This window comes from Mangifera indica, chromosome 10, assembly GCF_011075055.1.
Source record: "Mangifera indica cultivar Alphonso chromosome 10, CATAS_Mindica_2.1, whole genome shotgun sequence".
Taxonomy (NCBI): Eukaryota; Viridiplantae; Streptophyta; class Magnoliopsida; order Sapindales; family Anacardiaceae; genus Mangifera; species Mangifera indica.
The window spans coordinates 1,416,921-1,439,755 of NC_058146.1; the positions used below are offsets into that span (position 1 = coordinate 1,416,921).

At 32.7% G+C, this 22,835-nt stretch overlaps 4 protein-coding genes across 6 annotated transcripts; 3 read left to right on the forward strand and 1 right to left on the reverse strand.

Annotated features, from left to right (window-relative positions):
* Positions 1–159: 159 nt before the first annotated feature.
* On the forward strand, positions 160–13,290 carry LOC123228314 (reticulon-like protein B11). 2 transcript variants are annotated; one of them, XM_044653670.1, is made up of 7 exons: positions 160–175; positions 10,342–10,496; positions 10,875–11,055; positions 11,241–11,382; positions 11,488–11,557; positions 11,643–11,834; positions 12,988–13,290. In XM_044653670.1, the coding sequence occupies exons 2-6, from the start codon at positions 10,445–10,447 to the stop codon at positions 11,810–11,812; spliced, it is 615 nt and encodes a 204-aa protein (XP_044509605.1). In that variant the 5' UTR covers positions 160–175; positions 10,342–10,444; the 3' UTR covers positions 11,813–11,834; positions 12,988–13,290. The 2 variants fall into 2 exon arrangements, with proteins under 2 accessions (XP_044509605.1, XP_044509604.1); XM_044653669.1 differs by having other exon boundaries at positions 161–175; positions 11,643–11,812.
* LOC123228313 (U3 small nucleolar RNA-associated protein 14-like) lies at positions 161–6,779 on the forward strand. 2 transcript variants are annotated; one of them, XM_044653668.1, is made up of 13 exons: positions 161–548; positions 1,099–1,488; positions 2,108–2,270; positions 2,703–3,184; positions 3,724–3,945; positions 4,061–4,402; positions 4,503–4,856; positions 4,939–5,019; positions 5,104–5,214; positions 5,320–5,700; positions 6,019–6,150; positions 6,427–6,598; positions 6,706–6,779. In XM_044653668.1, exons 1-12 carry the CDS (start codon positions 279–281, stop codon positions 6,592–6,594), a joined length of 3,096 nt encoding a protein of 1,031 aa, XP_044509603.1. In that variant the 5' UTR covers positions 161–278; the 3' UTR covers positions 6,595–6,598; positions 6,706–6,779. The 2 variants fall into 2 exon arrangements, with proteins under 2 accessions (XP_044509603.1, XP_044509602.1); XM_044653667.1 differs by having other exon boundaries at positions 6,427–6,779.
* LOC123228315 (PRKR-interacting protein 1) lies at positions 8,177–9,788 on the forward strand. Its single transcript, XM_044653671.1, is given in 4 exon segments — positions 8,177–8,541; positions 9,091–9,181; positions 9,184–9,270; positions 9,273–9,788. Coding segments are annotated over 4 exon segments (522 nt in total). The 5' UTR covers positions 8,177–8,313; the 3' UTR covers positions 9,389–9,788.
* A 311-nt stretch (positions 13,291–13,601) lies between the features above and the next one.
* LOC123226950 (protein TIC 21, chloroplastic) lies at positions 13,602–18,277 on the reverse strand. Its single transcript, XM_044651536.1, has 4 exons — positions 17,930–18,277; positions 16,828–17,085; positions 14,719–14,922; positions 13,602–13,929 (listed from the first exon to the last, which is right to left on the reverse strand). The coding sequence occupies exons 1-4, from the start codon at positions 18,206–18,208 to the stop codon at positions 13,816–13,818; spliced, it is 855 nt and encodes a 284-aa protein (XP_044507471.1). The 5' UTR covers positions 18,209–18,277; the 3' UTR covers positions 13,602–13,815.
* Positions 18,278–22,835: the final 4,558 nt, after the last annotated feature.

Consider the following 22,835-nt stretch of genomic DNA (forward strand, 5'->3'; position numbering starts at 1 on the left):
CTTTTTTCGAACTTGCTATGCTAAATTTATTCAAATCATGGTTAAGAACACGCCATACATGATAAAAGTGAAACACACGTGATCCGAACCCGATCTCATTTAAAATGACCAGCCCATGCCAAAAGTCGGGCAACCAAAAGTATAAACAAAAAAATCTACCCACCCGTACGTCGACATCAACTCTTCTTTGCCCTGTTAGTCTTTGCGTCCTTCTTCCTCCCTCCCAACCTTTCCCCGACGTTTCATTTTCATTCAGAAACCCTAGAACCTTCGTCGCCATGGAGGATTCTCATCGGTTATCTGTTCATCGATTTCGCAAAATGTCGATGGGAAAACCCAAGGACGGGGACCTACAGCTGGCCGCCATGGCTGATAAGTCAAAACCTGGGGCAGCATCGACGGCGCTTGTGGAGTACGCAGGGCCAGTTTTCAAGGAGGAAGAAGAAGACCTCGAGATTAAGCTCCGCCGCATCATGGAAAACGTGCCTGTCCGTGTTAGCAACACATCTGGAAGTTCTGCCGGTTCCGGCTTGGGAGACTTCCATCAGGTATGTCGTTACTGTCTAGTGCATATTTTAAATGCTGCAAATATTTGCTTGATTCTTTTACATATTCCTGGGTTTAAGTGTGATGTTCTTGTGGGATATTTGTTAATCATTGCTTTTGACCTAATGGAGCATTTGGTCAAGTTTGAGGACTGAATGATAGACTGTTGAAGGAATTTTGTATGTGTTGTGGAGCAATTGAAGACCATTTATCATATCTGGATTTTCGGGTTGTTCCTTCTTGTTATTTAAACAAGAGTTATTCGCTTTAGCTGCATACACTTTTAAGATACACAAAAAAACATTTTGTCAACACCCTTTTGGTTGCTTTAAATGCATATTTGATTATTTTGACCTTGGATGTATTCAGATGAATTTTATTGTTTTTTCTGCTGCTTCTATGTAAAAATTTTTGATCCCAAATACCTGCAAGTATAACATGCGATGAAAGATGTTTTTGGTTACAATTAGTTGGAATAATAGATTAGCTTAAAATTTTTTTTTTAACTTATTAGTTGCAAGGCCTTTAAATTTCAAGTTCTGCTTGCCACAGTATCGGCAGATGAGACGAAAAGAGCCAGACCGGCTTGCTATATCACCTGCTCTCTGGCCGCCATCGTTCACAGCAATGGCAGAAAAGAAGAGAGCAACGCATCCCAAAGCAAAGTCTCTCAAGAACCAGAAGAAAAGCTCCAAGAAGATTGGCGACAGTGACATGAAAAGAAAAAGAAGTGGTCCACGGTTGCCTAATTCAATGCGAAAAGAACTGGAGCGCCTAAATAAAACCAGTTCCTTGCACAACAGCGACAACGAAGACATAGATTCTGATGAAGGCAATGATTTTTACGAGTACAAAGAGCCTCTTCCTCAGGAAGAGTCTAGGAAGAACCGCCGTTACGATCCAGTCGATAATTACGAATACCAGCTGCCTGACAACTTTGAGGTTTCGTTTATAATTTTTTTAGTAAAATACCATTATTCTAATTGATGTTTGCTAGCATTCAAGTTTTAAAGTTGTTTAATAATTGGCTGAATTCGGATTTAACTTGGTGTTTGTGAGGAAATTGTTTAGAGTTTGCTATGTCAAATTACTGTAACGTTGCACTATGGTTTTGTTTAATTGGAAGATTTTGTTTGCAAAAACTGGGCATCTAAATATTCACTATTCTCAGATCATGAGATGGGCAAATCTGCATTCAATAAGGTGTAATGTGTAAACAATGAAACTTCTGAGGACTGGTAATGAATTGCAGTTCGAAATAGATTTGATTGGATATGAGGCTAAATATTGTTAAGAATACTTGAGATGGTGTAGAAATAATTTAAATATCTATTTATGTATGGAGGGAATCTGTTGGGATAAGTTTCTCTTATGTAGTGAATGTATGTTTAATGAAGTAATTACAACAGTGATTCCACCTATTCATTCTTCGCACTTTCTCATTAATACATCCCAAGGAAATAATCCTATATGTTCTTTTGTCTAGGCAAGACTAGTATTTGTTGGTTAAGGTTTCTTTAGTTCATGTTCCTTACGTGTGTTCTCTCTTTTCTTTGTGTAGGATGAGAATGTGCTATCCGATGATGATGATGAGAATGATTATGATAGCAGTGATAGAACAGAAAGTTCAAAGCAACTTGGTGATGAGGTTGAAGATGACGATGATGAAAGGCACATGAGGATGTTGCAAGGGATCACTGGAATGCCAAGCAAGGTTTTTGAAGGTAACACTGCAACGAAAAAATCTCCATTAGTCAAGTTTAGACAGTATGAATTTTGCCTTTAAATTACTGCTTATTAAATGTGGAAAAAGGATTTTAGCACCTGTGATGTGTGAGTAGTCATGATAAATATCTTAAAAAACTTAATACAGGTAAAATGTAGATATTTTATATAAGTCCATCTCCTAGGTTTTCTTTTAGTTATTATGAAGAAGTTATATCAGAATACTGCATTTTAACTCAGTTCATTTTGTTGCAAAGATGACATCTGTTATTAGTAACTGGAAAGTTTGTCAACATAGTTATTCCAGAGGCAATGTGCCCCAACTATATATTGGGTGGGGAATAAATTTTGGGGTGATTAGAAGACATTTTATCCAGTCCTTCAAGAAATATGACTCATGTGACTGACCGCTATCTATATGTGTTTTTTAGGCAAGAAGAAAAAGAAGAAAAACATTGTTATGTCTGAAGCATATCCAGAATCTGAATTTAATCCAAGTCGCGATGTTTTAGAAGGCAGTGGTCAAATTACCATTGAAGATCTTCTAGAACCTCTTCAAGGAAAAGCTGGATATAGTAAACTTAGAAAGAGAATGCATCAAATGGATAAAAAGTCTGTAGCCATTCAAGCACCACTTCCAAAGGTAGAGCAAGACAAGTTGGAGAGAAAGGCTGTGTATGAATTTTCAAAGAAGGATATTACCAAGTGGGAGCCTTTAGTCAAGATGAATAGGGAGGCACCTACTATTGTTTTTGATGAAGATACAAACATAGGGTTTTCAACTGTAGGAGCAATAGCGTCTGGATTTGAACCTAGAACTGAGTTTGAGAAGAAAATGGCAACATTAGTCAATGATGAAAAGGTTGCTGAAGCTCATAAAGAAGATGGTGCTAGGCTTCTTGAAATGAACAAGGTATGTTTGTCATATGCATTGGTCATTTACATAACTATTTATTACAACTTGATGAAAAATTATTGAGTTGCCTAGTAGATCTTTTAACAAACACATCTTGGGATTGCCATTAAAATGTTGCCAAGTTTCTGTGTCATTAAATAAATTGATGCCTACAACAAGTAAGCGGTTTAAAAAATAATTAATATTATGAGACTGAAAATTAGTACTTATGATATTATATGAAGATAATAGTCATATCCCAGGTAAGCCTTATTGTCAGCAGGTTTGTGTATATGTATTTGCTTATAAAGTTTTTTACACGTGTGCGTTGTAGAGTATGAGTTTCTTGGTGCTGTAAACCCACTATTTTTCTGATTGATAACAGCTTGATTTCACAACTCTGTGGGTTTCCTGTTTTTCATGTTCTATTGAATAAATTCATAGGTTTGTGTTGCATGTAATTCAGACAAAAGGTCTCTGGCTGTATCTATTTTGAAAGCTTAGTTTTGTTAATTTTACAAAACTTTGAGTAGTGCAGTTCTTAATGATGCTGGCAGATTTCTGTTGAAGATTATTTAGAGGACCGGAATCATATAGCTAAAATGCGAAGCCTTCTTTTTCGCCATGAGATGAAGAGAAAACGTGTCAAGAAGATTAAGTCAAAAACATATCATCGTTTATTGAAGAAAGATAGATTAAAAGCAGCATCTGCTGAATCTCTGATGGATCCAGAAGCAGCAAAAGAAGAGGCAAGGAAGCAAGAATTTAAACGAGCTGAGGTGATTGATAATCTTTAATGAATTTTATATATGTTCTGTCTATTGAATAGTCTTTTCTAGTGGATGATAAAAGCTGTATTCAGTTTTAATTCTTTGCATATTTTATGTAATGCAGGAGCGTATGACTTTAAAGCACAAAAACAGTTCAAAGTGGGCTAAGCGCATTTTAAAACGTGGCCTGAATACTCAAGATGAAGGCACTCGAGCTGCAATAGCCGAACAGCTCAACCAACATGCCATTTTGACTAGGAAAATGAACTCTATGAAGGATAGTAGCAGTAGCAGTAGCAGTGGCAGTGGTGATAGTAGTGATGAGGAAGATATAGATAGAAACTCTGCTGATTCAGAAGAGGATGGGGCATCCAAATTGCTTGCAAAAGCAAAAGAGAAGACGCTCAAAATATTAGAAGAAGAAGATGAGATTCCTAATTCGGGAGTGCTTTCATTACCTTTCATGGTAATCTGCCCTCCATTTTTCTTTTGGCTGTAAACTTATTCACCTGTTATCGTATTAACTTCTCATTTACTTATTTTTTGAGTAATTTTATTTGTTATAGGTGCGTGGGGTGAAAAAAAGGAAGGAAGAAGCTATTGAAGAAGCCAAGCTTGCTCTTCAAGAATATGAATCATCGTTGAAGGAGTTCGAGGGTATAGGTGAGGAAGAAAATTCAAAAGCAGGTGTTACAAGTGGTAGAAGGGTCTTTGGTGCTGTTCAAAAGGAGGTTTCAGAACCCAATAAAAAGATCAAAACAGATAACTATTATCGTAATAGTGATAGTGAAGATGACCTGGAGCCTAAAGAAAATTTAGAAGTTGGTAATAGGAAGAACAATGATTTGCAGAAGGATGTTAACATTAATTCTGTCTTACTTAATGAAGATACTGAGAGTCATCAGGATTCTGTGTTTAAGGTAATGGGATTTCTTATTTGCTTCTACTTTTCTGTCTCCCTGTTGCTCATTAGCATGACAATAATATACGTGTGGCTTATAGAGCTTTGATGAAGTTGTTAGAGACTCTGGTCCAAAGACATCATATGATGTTTCTATTTTTGCGTCAGGCACATGGAAACAGGTCTTTTTTGTCTTCTTATGTTTCTTTAGTTTCTTGCATATGGGAGAATCAGACATTCTCATACTGGTAACTGTTAATGTGCAGATGAAAAGTGGAAATAAGATGGACACTGATACCAAGAAGCCTATAAAGGACACTGATGCCAAGAAGCCTACAAAGGTTGTCAAATGTGTATGGGATAATCAAGGTTTGGAGGTATTAGTCCCTTCCAATTGTCTGTTTTGCAGCTTTTGCTCTAATGTTATTTGATTAGTAACTTCTCACTTCTTTGCTCTGTGTTTTGGTCTTGGAACTGTGAAGGAGATGAACGATGAAAGTAATAGTGATAGCGATGATGGCGAAAGAGAGATGGTGGATGGAATTATCTCTTCTGAACCTAAAGCGTCATACAAACTTCCTTCTCAAGAAGAACTTATTCGTCTTGCTTTTGCGGGTGATGATGTGGAGGAAGATTTTCAGAAGGATAAAGAAAAGATCCTGAATGAAGAGAATCCTGTACCTGAAAAGCCTTACCTACTTTTAGGTTGGGGGCAGTGGACAAGTTTTCAGCAAAAGAAAGGCTTACCTTCTTGGATGGTGGAAGAGCATGAAAATGCAAAGAAGAAGAGGGAAGACGCTATGAAAAGGAGGAAGGATGCACGCCTCAAACATGTGATTATTTCTGAGAAGTTGGATGAAAAGGTTGGTGGTTTTTATTCTATAATTTGTTGTGTATGCTATGCAAAAAGAGGTATAGGTAGAAACTCAGTTTCGGGGAAAGCTTGATTGAGAATTTGTTTGAACTGGAAAACTCAAAAGAAAAAAAAAGACCATCCAAAATTAAAATGAAATGCTGCTGAATCACCGATTTAGATCCAACTGAAATTAGATAAATAGTTATTGAACATATTCTTTGGGTAGCCACATGTTCATTTTTTTTGTATGAATATCTAATCATGTCCTGCGTTATCATGCCTTGGTGTGTTTGTATAACAAAACTTTTTGTTCTTGGATTTGCAGGCTGAGAAATTACATACAAAGACATTGCCTTATCCTTTCACGTCAAAAGAAGTCTTTGAGCAAAGCATTCGTGTTCCTGTTGGACCGGAGTTCAATCCAGCAACTGCCATTGGAGCTCTGAATCAGCCAGAAGTGAGTGCATTGCAATCAATAACATATATTATTATTATTATTATTATTTTTTCACTAAAAAATGTATATTACAACAAATATCATGGGGATAAAAGTCGATTGCTCTTGCCAATTTGCCCTCTTCTATCATTTCTATTCTGATCTGACCAGTGCATTTCCTTAGGAACCTTACCTTGTGAAGGGGACATAATTTTTGAACCAATCATATGTTAGTGATTAGCTTGTGTTTTCCTGTGTGAATATTTCTCATCTCTCTTGTCGACTACAATCTTGCAGGTGAAGAAGAAATCTGGTGTCATTATAAAACCAATCAAGTTCGAGGAAGTGAATCCTCACGAAAAAACAAAGGACCACAAGCCGCATGGACAGAAACAAAAGATGAACAAGAATAAAGGTGTCAGTAACAGAAGACCAAAATCAAGGCCAGTGGTGGTAAAATCATGAATTGGTGAACATAACTGACCTAGATCTAATCAATACTGCTCACACATGTTTCAATTTTGTTTTTTGTTCTTTGGAAAACTGGGTTATTGAAGAATATATGTATGATTGTAGGAATTGAGGTGCCTCTGATCGAATTTGAATAGACAATTCATTAATAGTATGATTCCTGGTTATTGTTATCGAAACAATGGCATTTTTTCGAGCATTATGTAGTTCACCGGTGGCTGATATAGGCCCACTGCTGTACATGTTCTTACCTACACTGCTGAGCAACCATCCACTAATTTTATATGTATGTAATTTTAAATATATATTTGATAAATTATTTATAAAGACTGTATGAATAAATAAAAGGTTTTATTTTGATATAACACTATTGAGTTTCTATCTCAAGTCTGCCCACTTAAAAATTTCATATATTTTGTCGTCGAATCTATCTCTTAAATATAATATTATTGATATTTATTATTAGTCATTCTTCTATATATATATATATATATATATATATATATATATATATATATATATATATATATATATATATATTCTAACTGTAAGATTCAATGACCTGTGAACACTGAATTTTATTGGGAATGGTTTCCAAATGCATGTGCTTCATTGACGTAAAGGTGGGTAAAAAATATAAAACACAAAACATCGCAGACCCAGTCTGATAAGGAAGTGGGTTTATTTATTTATTTATTCATTTATCAGATAAGATCGTTCATGATCAAGGTTTTTACATTTGATTTTTATTTTGGGGAAGGCAATTTCTATATTGTTTTTTAAATTGAATTTTATATCATTTATACATTGTGCTCTGTAAAAACACCCCAAAATTTATAAATTTATTTCTAATATTTGAGGTGAATGCAGTAGTAAAGTTTTATGTATTATATTAATATTTAATATATAATAAACTTTTATTTTACCTTTTAGGGCTACCATTACTTGATACGAAAAAGGTATTAATGTTGTAGTTTTAAAATTTTAAAGGTATCGGAAAAGTTCGCTATTTAAAATAGGGGTAATAGTATTTGAATGTATCAAATTATTATAATTTTTATATTAAAGGGAACAAATTTTCAATTTCTATTGATGAGAATGAATTTTCAAATGCTTTCATTGAAAAAATTGAGTTTTCTGATTTTTCTACATAATGGATCAAACATTAATATTTTCTATTGAACATACTAAATAAATACAATTAAAATTCCTTATTTTGTTTTGTTTAAAAAAAATATTAGTTTATTACATTTAATAAGAAACAATAAAAGTTCAATCTTCTTTTCACCAAAAAAGCTAAAAAAATTTTTAATTTAATTAAAAATTTTGAAATTTTAATTCTTTTAATAAAAAAATAGTATTATATAATATAATATAATATAATATAATTAATTAATTTTAAATTAAAAACAAAATAAAGTATAATCACACATGTGATTTTTCAAACAAATGGTTTTAATTTTAAAAAAAAGTTGGATTGCTCTCTAGAAAATGGTGGTGTATTTAGAATTTGATTGGGTGTGGTAAAGCCCTCAGCAGCCCAACCCAATAAGACCCCAGAAACCACAAACAAATAAATGACTTCAATTTTCATTTTGCGTCCTTCTTCCTCCCTCCCAACCTTTCCCCTACGTTTCATTTTCATTCAGAAACCCTAGAACCTTCGTCGCCATAGAGGATTCTCATCGGTTATCTGTTCATCGATTAAGCAAAATGTCGACGGGAAAACCCAAGGACGGGGACCTACAGCTGGCCGCCATGGCTGATAAGTCAAAACCTGGGGCAGCATCGACGGCGCTTGTGGAGTACGCAGGGCCAGTTTTCAAGGAGGAAGAAGAAGACCTCGAGATTAAGCTCCGCCGCATCATGGAAAACGTGCCTGTCCGTGTTAGCAACACATCTGGAAGTTCTGCCGGTTCCGGCTCGGGAGACTTCCATCAGGTATGTCGTTACTGTCTAGTGCATATTTTAAATGCTGCAAATATTTGCTTGATTCGTTTACATATTCCTGGGTTTAAGTGTGATGTTCTTGTGGGATATTTGTTAACCATTGCTTTTGACCTAATGGAGCATATGGTCAAGTTTGAGGACTGAATGATAGACTGTTGAAGGAATTTTGTATGTGTTGTGGAGCAGTTGAAGACCATTTATCATATCTGGATTTTCGGGTTGTTCCTTCTTGTTATTTAAACAAGAGTTATTCGCTTTAGCTGCATACATTTTAAGATACACAAAAAAACATTTTGTCAACACCCTTTTGGTTGCTTTAAATGCATATTTGATTATTTTGACCTTGGATGTATTCAGATGAATTTTATTGTTTTTTCTGCTGCTTCTATGTAAAAATTTTTGATCCCAAATACCTGCAAGTATAACATGCGATGAAAGATGTTTTTGGTTACAATTAGTTGGAATAATAGATTAGCTTAAAATTTTTTTTTTAACTTATTAGTTGCAAGGCCTTTAAATTTCAAGTTCTGCTTGCCACAGTATCGGCAGATGAGACGAAAAGAGCAGGACCGGCTTGCCAGGATGGATGCTGACTACCAGAAAAGGAAAGAAGTAGCGGAGTTCATAATGAGAAGGAAGAAAGACTAAAAGCGGCAGAGGAACGAACAGCAAAGAAGCGTTCGAAACGCCAAAAGAAAAAGCAAAGGAAGAAAGAGAAAAAGGGAAACTGAATGCTGGTGGGGAAGAGCAACAGAAAGAAGAAGATTCATCAGATGATGGTGATGATGGGGACTCCGATAAAGACGAGGAAGCAGTAAAACAAAGAAAGCTCTGCTGAAACTTATCAATTTCAAACCATTGCCAAAAGCTTGCTTACCATGGACATCTGAGATGCAGCACTTCTACAGATTGCAGTATGTGAAGTCTACAGTCAGAAGGAAATTAAAAAACAAATGGTATAGTTGATTTTGATCACAGATTTGGTGCATTTCCTGCTGAGTGAACAAAGTTTGTCCATTTCCATGGCATGGTCGTGTTCTCCCAAGTGTAATGAACAGTTTATTGTATTTACCAGTGTATGGACACAATGTGATATTATTGCACATCAACTTACAGCCAGAAATCAGAAATCTGGTATTATTAGAGAGTGGGCAGATATGGTGGTTGATGAGATTTGGTGAATCCCACTTAATTGTTAACAATGAAGGGTTCCCCCAGCAAGTTCTCATTATTTAACATATTGATGCTGCCCGCTGTTATGAAATATTGAATTTACAATTTAGATGTATTATCATATGATTAAATGATATTTTATTTGTAATTTAAAATTATCTAATTATATGATGATATATTATCTGATTCAAACAATAATGATCCTAACATGGATGTCATACTGTCTTATTTTATTATAAATTTATTCAGTAAATTTTTGGATGATTAAATTGTATTGAGTTGCTTCAATATGATCTTGAGCTAAAACTATCCTAGTTCAAGATTTGACTTGTTTGAGCTGAGCATTAATCCAAGCTTGAGCATTTCAAATTGAATCCATCCATTTCTCTAGGAAACAGATTCTTTAATCAAATCTTATTATTTATTGATATATATATATATATATATATATATATATATATATATATATATATATATATATATATATATTTAATATCTGCAAAAGCAAAATTAAATAAAATAACTTAACAAATACTTCTGGGCCATCTGTTGGGCCAAGTCGGAATGATAGATTTTGAAGTCAGCCCAGTTGAATTTAATTTCTGTTTGTTCGTCGACATCAACTCTTCTTTGCCCTGTTAGTCTTTGCGTCCTTCTTCCTCCCTCCCAACCTTTCCCCTACGTTTCATTTTCATTCAGAAACCCTAGAACCTTCGTCGCCATGGAGGATTCTCATCGGTTATCTGTTCATCGATTTCTCGGCGGTGGCTTAGGTCTTTTCTCTCTTTCTGTCTCTCCCCCTGTTTCTCTCTAGATGCATACATGTTTATACTTTTGTTATATTTGATTTTTAATAGATTTTATTTTCTCCAATTTCTTGTTGAATTTCTATTTGTACGGTCATATTTCTAACCATTAACGTTACCGGAGCATTTTATGGTAATTTACAAGTGCAACTTTACATCCGTAGCGTTGAATTTTTTATATATCTGTTTCGTGTTAAATTTTATCAATGTGAATTGTGACATGGAACTCGGCTAGTTGTACAGGGAGGAGTACATGTTCTTGTAAATGTTTTGAGTGTTTTGTTTGTTTTCTTTTTTATTAAATTAATACTTTGAATTGATGATGAGTTTTTGTATTTTGAGTAGTTGCTGATACACTGTTGTGGAAGAAACCATTTGGAGGGATTGTTTTGCTAGCTTCGGCAACAGCTTTGTGGTTACTCTTTGAACTAGGCGGTTATAATCTCTTATCTTTTATTTCTAATGTGTTGCTCCTTCTCATCTCAATTCTCTTCCTCTGGGGCAAATCTGCTTCCCTTCTCAATAGGTATTCAATTGTATACCCATTTTTGCAATTTATGTTGTATATACATCCTCTAGTTTTTACTGTTATCCATCATAGTTAGTAAGTTTTTAAGTTCTTGGATCTTTACATTTAAGTTGTTGACTTGTGCGAGGATTGAGGGTACATGGGTGTTTTAAGTTATGAATATTAGTAATGTTGTGATTCAGGCCTCTGCCTCCCATCCCTGATCTGGAAATTTCAGATCAGTCTGTTGCAAAGGCTGCTGATGCAATGCGAGCTTGGATCAATTATGCATTGTCAATTGCACATGATGTTGCTGTGGGTAGGAATTTGAAATTTTTCGTTCAGGTTGGCTGCTGATTCTCCTAAGTTTTTCTTGTGAGAATTTGGTTGTTGACATTTTTAGCAGAAAAAAATTGAAATGTTTTCTTTGTGATTTGGGTTTGTCATAAGGTTGCTTTTGTGTTGTTGGTGGTATCTTTCATTGGTAATCTCTTCAACTTTCTCACTCTCATCTATATTGGTGAGTCCCCTGCTAACTACTTGTAATGGTTTCTATTAGATTTTTTAGAATTGCTTACAATTCTTCTTTTTGGTTCTTTTTGCAGGGGTTCTTCTCAGTTTGTCTGTGCCTGTGCTTTATGACAAGTACCAAGACCACATTGATGAAAAGTTGTGCCAAACACATAGAGTTTTTCAGACACAATACAGGAAAATTGAAGATAACCTCCGTAAAAGGATTCCATTGCCCCAACAGAAGGAAAAGAAGATTCAGTAGGCAAGTCTGCTTCTCTTGCTCTGTGAGTTGTTCAGTTTGTAAATTGTGTATTCTGCAATGAATGAAAACCGATATATCTTTCTGCAGTTGTCATCTTTCCATTTTAAAATACTGTTCATACAGGACTAGTCGCATGTCTATACCTAACAGCACTTCAGTTATAGTAGTAAGAATCTGGTGGGCTTATATAAATAACACACTCCTTGGTCACTAAGATGCCAGAAGGTTTTAAAGTCTTGAGTTTGGTGATGGTACAATATTCTATCAGTTGTAATGTTTAGATGATTGTTAAATTTATGTTCCTATCTATCTCTGTATAAGATGTAGTTATGAATGAGGATCTGGAGGATATGGTGCAGGTTCCATTTGTAGATATTTATAAGATAGGGGAACACTTGTGTTAGGTTTTATTATAAAATAGGGTAGTTAGGGTTATCAAAAAAGGTAGAAAAGAATTTGGAAATTATCGGCAACCTTAGGGTGGTGGGTAACTATAGGCTGATTATGGTCTTCATCACCTCAAATGGCTGGAAATGAGAGACCTTAAAACTCCTCAAATTGTCTATTTCATTCATGTAAATACCCCTTCAATGAATTTTATATATATATATATATATATATATATATATATATATATATATATATATATATATCTTACAAAGCAGGGTTATATGATTTAGTGTATAAACATGATGTGTACTTCAACATGTTTGAACTATTTAGCATCTCCTTGGGTCTTTACAAAGGACTGTTTGCAGTGACAATGGCTAGACCATGGCAACAAGGTTGCTTGCTTTTTGTTGGTGTGACCCTCTAATCAGATGTTTTCCTGAGTAACTACCACTGATGATGAAATAGAATTGTTTATATTTCCTATTTAACTTCTGGTGTAGTGTCTCCTCTAACATGCGATAACCTTAGTTAATTCTAGTTGTTTATGTCAGTAGTAAGCTTAGAATATATATTCTTTTATGACTGGACATATTCAATCCACACATGAATTGATTGTTCGTCATGGCCATTTGTGTATCTGGTGTCACAATTACAAGCTCGTAACCCATGAACGCCATTTATAGTGTTTGGTTTCATTTTCACGAGTTTCCATCCTTTTTAACTCCTTTTGTCTCTCAATTTTTTATGGAAGTGGACTAAAGCATAATGTGTACTTGATGCAGGTGACTATTTTTTCGTGAAACTGAATTTCATTGCATTGGATTTGGGGGCTTGAAACTTTTCTGATTCTTTTTAGTGCGACACTTTCAATCACCAAATTGCAATTAATATGATGATCTTTTAGGAGTTGGGCTAACCTCATTAGCTTTTCACGGTTGGGAAAACATGCAATTTTTTTTTTGTCTGCCTTCCTGTTTAGGATTTAATATTCTTGGTATGCAATTCTTGAAATCTTGTAATTACGTTGTGGTTTCCGGTTGAACGAAATCTTTTATTTGGCGAAGAGGGAAATTTGTTTTTGGAAATGGTATTAGTTTCTAAATTTTCACACCCCATTTGATATATAATTTAAATACATAAATGATGTATTATTATATAATTTAGATAATTTTAAATTAAAAATAAAAAATCATTTAATCACGTAATGACAGATTTATATTATTAAGAACTGAATTATTACTTGAGGATATGGTTCACATCACATACCCAATAATTGCAAAAATTTTTGCATAAACTTTTTTAACAAATGCTTGCAAAATTTCCCGAACAACTATTTGTTTAAAACGATACAAAATTGCAACTGCAGGTCGATTGAGTCCTGAATTGAGTTTAAGAATTGACTTGAACTAGATTGGCAACCAGATCCTGGTCAGACTGGCTCAATCCAGATTTCTTATAAATTTGTACGGACCAAAAGATAATAAAATTGCAAAACTGATTTATATAACGAGCTCAACCGAACATTCCACTACCCAACAATTAAAGCTTCAAAATCAAGTTTCTAATAGTAGCAGCATTTACATACATTATGTTTAACCAAGCGTAAGAGATTATGCGACCCTGGGAACTGGCACGGTTTCTGAAGCTGGTAATGTCACTGACCGCAACAACTCCAATGAGGAAACAAGCCCCAAAAAATGAGAAAGGACAGTGTTTGCCGATGCCTGCACAAGTGATTGACGGATGAGGAGGGAAGACAAAAATACTAACAATGATATGATATCATACCTATGTGTTTACATGTATGCATATGGGTGCACGGCTAAGTGAATAACAATAAATTAACACAAATTTTACAGTTTCTAAACCAGGTAAGGTAAATTCACTGCCTTTGGATCTGCAATTCAGTTCGTGATGAGTTGAGACATCCTTGTCCTACTAATAAAACCATGTAGCTGACCCAGTGAATCACAGGGACTCACAAGACAAACATCCCCCTACATGCTAAACGATATGATTCAAAATCAATTTTATTTTTTTTTAAAAGTGCTATTACAACAGCCTATATACTTGCAGTTTCTTAATCATTTTTCAGTTTCCAATATAAAACAAGAAAATAAAAAAGCAGCAATGATTTTTTTTTGAACCTGAACGGATCCAGTGCCTCTAGTAATGCAGTATAATACCAACATATCCATCATAAATTCCACTTTTTTCTCAAGTCCTATATGATTTACTTAAATTCTGTTTCTCCAAAGAATTTTTAATAGCTCCAAATTCCAAACAATGGCAGCAGGATTTTTTTTTTTTTTGTGATAGAATATTAAAAAAAACACTAAGCTTGAAAAAAGAATTAGCCAATATTAATTTTAGATCTTCTTTTTCCTCATTCCTGTTTAGATGAATTCTGAAAATTAGTTGAAATTGATATATAATAGACTGATATCTACAATAAGACAACCCAAAATCTCTAGAATTGGCATAAAGTATCAAAACTCTGATGTCAATAGTACCTGCACAAGGAATACATCCAATGCCAGTACAGGACTGTAGCCACGAGGGACTCCCTGGTAATATGGATTAGCTGAGGAAGTAAGAGCCTTCGCAACCAACAGTCCCACAGTGGCTTGCATTCCAAGAATAGTAGCACCCATTCCCAGAAGATTCACTACTATGCCAGTTTTCAAATTTTTCACCACATCAGCACGAGGAGGAGCCTGAAAAGAAATTCCTACACTTCAGCAAAACACTTAAAAAGCATGACACTGTTAATTTCATAAGCATCAAACTTAAGTAACAAACACTAGTCAGAGCTTAATAAAAGCTTCTTTCAGTGTACACATCTTATAAGATATGAATTGCACTTCAAAATATCTCTTGGGAGACAAAGGAAAAACTCCACGTGAAACAAAGATAACACAACTCCTATTGACCACTGTAACGCACTGCAAGAAAATCATCTTCAATGAAAATCTGCCATATCATTATAAATCCTTAGGGAAGTAACAATCATAATTGTGAGGTCTTACAAACAGAATATGAATGATAACATATCAAATGTCTTTCCAACAAAATCTAAGCTGAAGATTTGTTAAAACAATTGGATTTTTCAAATTTCATAAAATAATGTACACCACTTGGTAATACAAAGTAGCCATGTATTCACCGGATTTAAGAATATCTCCAACAATCTTGACTTAGATTTCAAGAGTATCCATAAGAACTTTGTCTTTGAGAAGCATGTTAAAGTTGGAGTACAATGTCATCATCATTGTACCTGCATTAAGAGTGGTTTCCATAGTTCCTATACAAGTGGTTTGGTATTGTTAAACTAGGATCAGGGTGAGCAACACAGGCAATAGTAGGAATACCCTTCCTGGCTTGAAAAGCAAGAGCAAGTCATTCAACACCAAAGTGGATGAGAGTGTAACCTTCACGAATCTAAGTAGGAATCATTTTCTTGGGGAAGAGAAGAGGAAAAAATGTTGTTATGAATTGGAAGTAGGAATACCGTGCTAATCAAACTGGGAGTTGTAAGCATACTCCTAGGTTTGATATTTTGGTAGAGGATGGACTAGAGTTTTGATTTTGACGGTAAGGGATTTTGTGGGCTGTTTGTTTGGTGTTAAAATTATAAGGGAATCAAGGGGTTGTCATCTCCTTTTGATAGACAAGTAAGTTCATAAAGGCCATATATCTTTGCTTTGGTTTTGGTTCGAAGAGCAATTTGAGAGGTAGAAGGACATGTAAGAGCTTGTGAAGATGCCATAGGGAGTGGAATGCTAGGTGTAGTTTTTCCGACAATGATCTAGCTAAAGTAGTCATTTATTTATGTATTGTAACTATTATCATTATCAAATTTTTTAAGTTATTTTTAAACTTAGTATGCGGTGTTGCAATACCATGTAGTAGAGTGTGTGATGAAATGAACATTGTTGGATATTAATACAAATGAATTTATACATGCGAGTTTTAGATTATATCACCCTATTGTGACAACAAAACAACAATTGATATAGCTAATAATCCAACTCAGCATGACAGGACTAAAAATATTGAAATTGATAGGCACTTTATCAATAAAAAGCTCTCTAGTGGACAACTTTGCATTTCATTCGTAGAATTTAAGGGGTAGTTAACCTATGTTCTTACTAAAGAACTAATCTCTAAGTGTTTCCATAAATCTATTTCCAAGATGGGCATGAGAAATAAATATGCCTGATCTTGAGGGGCGGTATTGACTGTTGTGTGTTGTAAAAAGGCAACTATAGGCAGACTTTATTTTCCCTGGAGAGTAGTTCACTTGTATTATATGTGGCCAGCATTTATGTGTGTGGTTGGTAGTCAGAACTCATTAGAATTCTTGGTTTTTGTTTTCTCCTCTATTCTCTAATTTATATCATATACTGAAAAATAATGAAAAGTGTAGACGAAGATCATTCAATAGTTAAAATCCTTCAGTAACATAAAAGTTGAGCTATGGCCAGCAGCAATATTTGCATCAGTTAAGTAAGAATTCATCACATGTAAAACCATACACCTTCAGAGACGAGTGCTAATTTAGTAAGTTCAACAAACCAGAACTTGTTTTATATAAAAATACTTGACAAGAGTATGAGTACCTTAGAAGGGTCACTTGCAGTTTTTCGAAGCTTCTCAGAAAGTCGAATATACCCAAATGACCAAAACACTGAAATAAATGCAGCTGCAATTCCACCAGCAGTGGCATAGAAGGTCGCAGGCGATGTGATCTTCCCGGTAACAACAATAGAAAATGACAGAATCACTGCAGCCACCACAGTCAACACTAGCTGCCCCCAAAACCCTAAACCACCCAACCGCTTGAAAGACCTCGATGTGTTCTCTAATCTCTTTGCAACCTACGACAATTAAAATCCACAATCTTCACTTTCATTGAACATTCACAAAAATTGGGTGTTGATTAGTAAAACCAAAATCCCTGACAAGATATCAAACTTTATGTAATAAAAGAAAAAACCTCCATCATACATCCGAATAATTATATGCTTAAATTCACTCAGAAAACTATTACATTTAGAAAACCAAAATCAATGGTTAAAAAATAATAAAATACTTAGTTTTTTAACAAAAATCACTTAAACCCTACTAGGTAAAAAGTAGCAACAGAATCAACATAAACAATGTTTTACAACATCATACAAAAATAAAAACTGAAATAATCTAACTGTGTCTCAAAATGTTGAAAAATATCAAAATCCACTCCAGGCACAAACTTTCTCCATCCAAACTTTATATTCCATTTGCTTACTCAATTTATCTTTTACTTCACCTAAACAAAAGGAGGGGCCTATGGTAGATTACCAAGCCGCTTACAGCACAAAAATGGTAACATTGACCAATAATCTCGCATTCTGTATTATTGAAAGAGTGATAGAAAACATAGCAAGTACATATTCTAATTTTATCATTCTAACTATCTGGCAGTAATTAAAATTTCCGTTCATATTATTTGCCACATTATTCTCATATGGAGATTTTTAAATGAATGCCACATGCCTAATAAGTTCTACTCTGTCAAATATGTGTCCAGTGTCCCAGTAAATTGATCATAATACATCTAAGCAATCCAAACACTAGTCCAATTACGCTTAACCGAGGCTTCAACAAAGAAAAGAAACATTTTTTCAGCAACCAAACAAAGAAATCAATAAAGATAAACGACACGAGAAGGTGCAAACAAACCTGAGCAAGTTTTGCCTGTTCCGACTCGTCGATTGGTGAAGTGAAAGTAGGTGTGACCGGAGACGAAGCGAGTTTAGTGACTGAGTATACTGATCCTCCACAATTAGAAGAAGAATAAGAAGACTGAAGGGTTTTGACAGAGGAGAAACAATTTGGCGAGCACAAACCAACATTGCTAGCAATATTAAAGGACGGCGCGCGGCGGTGTGAGGGAAACAGCCCAACCACCGCCGGTGACACGGCAGAGCGAGCGGTGGGCGGCAACAAAAGCGTTTGCATAATTTACAAGAGTGTTTAATGATTGAAACAGTTGGCTCAAAAACCAAGCTACTTCACTGCAGAGACTCTTCACACGATATTCACGGGACTATGTCAGTTTGTGCTGGAATGTGTGGGACCACTCTTAATGGGCCTACACGGCCCAAATTCCGCATCGGCCCGAATTTTCGATAGAATCCAATAAATGCTTTTGTCCAAATTAAACTCAAAACTCACGACAAATATATTATTAAAGAAAGAGTAATCTCATCTCAATTTTTTTCATTTATTCATGCAAACTAATCAAACGATTTTGATATAAATAATTAAATCATTTAATCATATATTATTATATAAATTTTTATAAATAATTTAATCAAATTACATATTTAATCTAATTAAATATGTGAAACCAAATACACATAACAATGAAATGAAGGTAAAATGACTATTTTACACCTTTTTTTTTTTTGAATGACTTTCCACCCCTAGATATCAAAAACAATTTTTATCTATCTTATGTCCAATTTTTCTAAATTAAAATAAAAGGGTATTATAGTAATTGTGTATAAGGAAAAGGGCGTGATTTCAATTACATGCTGATGGAGATGAAAATGAAGGAAAAAGGAACGGAATGAAAGACAAAAAGATGGCGGCGGGGTTACAGAAAGCGATCGATGCATGTAGGATTTGATGTGTCCATCATCTTTTCCTTCATTTTTCTTGAATTGGGGGCTAACAATTCTGCACTTTTATTTAGCCAGCCAGCGACATGAAAATGAAAAATACTGTTCACGGGGAAGATTCTTAGAACTTAAGGTTTGTCGTATCATAGAGTGTTTTTGGGAAGAAAATGAAAATGGCTACTTGAAGGGAAGATGAAAAAGGAGGCTCTCAGATGACGTAAGATAAGGATGAGTGGCTAATCGAAGGTGGCTTTCACGGTTTTAGTTTATTTTGTATGGAACAATAGGGCTTTAGTAGTGACCTAATCAAAACTAAACCTGTTTAGCTCGTGGACAATATTTACTGTCAATAATTGTTTTAAATTTTTTTTTTTTTTTATAGTAGTTAACCCTAAAAATAATATAAACCAATGATGAAAATACATTTAATAAAAAATTAAAGGCAAATTTTTATTTAATTTTAGTAAACATTACAAAGTAATAAAATATTTTTGTCTTTCCAATATATCTATGATAAAGTTTAACGAATTTCATTAATAGAATCAGACAGAAAGTGAAAAAATGTCGTTTTTAAATTTTGAAGATGAGAAAGTGACATTAAAGCAAAAAATAGGTAACTTCCATAAATGAATGAATTTAATGAAAGTGAGATGTTTGGGAATCCCAGAAGATGAAATAATTATATTCGTAATTTGTGTTTGAAGTACGCTAAAGATCCCTAAATTAATATGGATTAACCCATAATTAGTAGAAATACTGTCTTTAACATAATCATATATATATATATATATATATATATATATATATATATATATATATATATATATATATATATATATATATATATGTAATAAAATTATATGTACCAATTTTGAATACATAAATAGATACATACTCAATACACATTATTAAATGAATGAATGATTTTGAATTAAAGATAAAATAATATATAATTGTATGATAAAACTATATATATCTATTTTGAGTGAATAAATAGATACATATTTAATATATGTTATTAAATGAATAAATAATTTTAAATTAAAGATAAAATAACACTCAATTATATGATGATATATAGTATATATACTCGTTTTGTTTATAAAAAAAAGGGTATGCATAAAGTCTTTTATATATATATATATATATATATGGGGTGAGTGCAGATTAGCTGTAGCAAGTGTAACACATAAAAAGACTACAGCAAGCAGAAAACATGATGAAGGCAACATGTGAGGTGAAAGAAAGAAAGAAAGAGAAAAGAATGAAGCAAGAAAAGGGCATGAAAAAGTTGCTGAGGGAATTTATATGTGTTGAATATTTACTACAACCCTTTTTATAGAGAAGATGAACAAAGTGAATCAAGATGAGATTTTGACTAGACATAAACTAAGCTATTTTTTATTTTTACATAATAGATATAGAATTGGAGTATAATTTGACTTGATTGAGCACATGTAGTGGTTCAACCCATCCAAGGCTAGAAGGTTTGAAAAGGGTCCAAAGTTTAATTTCCCACCCAAAGTTTGTTGAAATGACAATTTCCACTCTTTAAATTTCAAAAAATTAGTTTTTCACCTATCATTTATTCTTGATAGTAAATTTCATTAAATGAAAAGTTAAGAAGATCATTTCATATAGAATTTTTATTATATTTTTCTTTTTTAAAATAATATACATTTGTGAGTGGACTATAATTTTTAAAAATATTATATATGTTAATAAAATTTTCAAGTGTTTTTTAGAAATTTGAGAAAAGTTTGGAGAAATATTGGAAAACTTGAAAATTTTATCTTTAATAATTTAAAAAAATGAAAATTATATTTCCAAAAAATTGAACAAAATGTTATATTTTAAGATGGTTTAAAGTTTTAAAATTTTTAAGACATAAATATAAATTTATAAATTAGTAAGCATATATGAATAATTTAATATTTATATTAAAAATGGATGACAGTATACATGATAGATTGAAAATTTTATTTGTTTTCTTTACAATTAAATAATTAAATTTCATCATACGTGGAGTGGGAAATTGTTATTCGGCCATTTTAAAAGACGGTACAAATATTTTCCCTGATCCATCTGCCCCTTATTATATAGCTAATCCACTTCAACTGTTAATTGAGCAAACACCAAAATTCTTCTTATTTTTTCGTACTGAACAAGTCTCTATATGATCAACTGAAACATTATAAACGCACATTTGTTTGTTGAAATAAAAAATTTTAAATATTATTTAGGAAAAATAACATTGTTTTAACAATGAACTATGAATTCGAATTACGAATCAGACCATACATTCAAACCATTAATTGAAACTATTAATTCGAATCAAACTAAACTACAAATTTGAATATTGATTCAAGCTATAAAATTGAATCAAATTCAAATCAAATCAAACTTTTTTTATTTTTTTTGGCCAAAGATTGTCATTAAATCATAATATGGTTTTATTTGATTTAAATTAAATTTTCTTAAAAATTAATATAAAATTTTTAGGATCAAGTTTAAACTCAAGTTCACCTAAATTACCCTTTTTTTTAAATTTATTTAATTCGAATTAACAATTAGTTCTAATTAATTCAGACCCTTATTGCATTTTTCTAAAATAAACATATTTATGGGGCATTTTGTTTGGGTAATGTTTTATTACCAAAATAGAAAAATTACCTTGAAGATAGATTACTTAAAAGATTACTATGTTTGATAAAATTTGATAGGTATAAATAATTATTATGTTTGTTTAAAGGTAATAAAAGATTACTAATAAATTATTTTACTTAAATGTCCTTAAATATAATTATTTTTAAATATTTTTTATCATATTAATTAAAAATAAATTTATTTTTATCTCAAAAAATTAATAAATAATAATATAATTATAATAAACTCAAGATTACCTCAGTAATCTTTAAATACCTAAGGTAAAAGTGGTAATCAGATTACCACCTATATTATATGTCACGTCAGTATTGGTAATAGAAAATTACTATAATTTTTATTACTAACAAATCAAACAAGAGAATAAAAGATAGATTACTAAGGTAATCTTAAAAATTACCGACCAAACGCCCCTCAAGATGATTCGATTTTTGAGATCCACGATAATTTCTACATAATCAAATGACTACTTTCAAAAAGTTACCACTTTACTGAATTAAATTCGCATGTTAATTTTTTTTTTTTTTTTTTACTTTGAAAAAGACATAAGCACAGCTCGTGACCTGGAGCCATAAATTTAATGTTTTAGGAATAATAATAAAAACATGTTTCTTCATTTCCCAGTGTAACACGCCAAATAAGTCAATCATGCCAAAACATTTACTGCCCAAAACCTACTTTGTTATTAAAGTCCTTAGGAAGTTTTGTTTTTGCCTGGAATCATGAGACTTCTTATACTAAATCAGAAATTAAATATTATATTATTTTTTATGTTTAAAATCAATTAATTATATTATTATTATTATTTATTATTTAAATATTAAATTGATTATTCAAAATTATGTATTATATGGGGGTTCAATTAAATTGGCAAAAATTACCATAAATGTTAATTGGAGTTGAATTCAAATATATTATAGTTGTAAAAATCAAATCAAATCAAATCAAATTATTGTCTGTTAAGTAAAATGAAATCAACCGTTTTAACAGTTGGACCAATCCAACCATTTGAACCATAACAATTCAAAATTTGGCTGTGTAAAATCTAGTTGATGACGTTGATAGACAAAATTTTATTGTATAAATTTATCACTGAGCCTTAACCGAATACATCATCTTTTAATTAATATAGAGCACTACCAATATAAGTTTATTTTTATGTTAAAGTTATTTAAATCATATATTTAGTGTGAGTAATTATATAAAATTATTTTAGATATTATTTTTAATATTTGTTTAAAAAGTTAATCAATTCAAATTGCTAGTTAGCCTGCAAATGTCCCCACTAGTTTCACATT

Coding starts and splice junctions, on each gene's coding strand:
- LOC123228313 (XM_044653667.1), top strand. CDS start 279: ATGGAGGATTCTCATCGGTTATCTGTTCATCGATTTCGCAAAATGTCG. Junction 3,946..4,060: donor AAGAATTTAAACGAGCTGAG/GTGATTGATAAT, acceptor TATGTAATGCAG/GAGCGTATGACTTTAAAGCA. Junction 5,020..5,103: donor CGTCAGGCACATGGAAACAG/GTCTTTTTTGTC, acceptor GTTAATGTGCAG/ATGAAAAGTGGAAATAAGAT.
- LOC123228314 (XM_044653670.1), top strand. CDS start 10,445: ATGGAGGATTCTCATCGGTTATCTGTTCATCGATTTCTCGGCGGTGGC. Junction 10,497..10,874: donor ATTTCTCGGCGGTGGCTTAG/GTCTTTTCTCTC, acceptor TATTTTGAGTAG/TTGCTGATACACTGTTGTGG. Junction 11,056..11,240: donor TCTGCTTCCCTTCTCAATAG/GTATTCAATTGT, acceptor GTTGTGATTCAG/GCCTCTGCCTCCCATCCCTG.
- LOC123226950 (XM_044651536.1), bottom strand. CDS start 18,208: ATGCAAACGCTTTTGTTGCCGCCCACCGCTCGCTCTGCCGTGTCACCG. Junction 17,086..17,929: donor AACAGGCAAAACTTGCTCAG/GTTTGTTTGCAC, acceptor TAATTGTCGTAG/GTTGCAAAGAGATTAGAGAA. Junction 14,923..16,827: donor CTGCAAGTGACCCTTCTAAG/GTACTCATACTC, acceptor ATTTCTTTTCAG/GCTCCTCCTCGTGCTGATGT.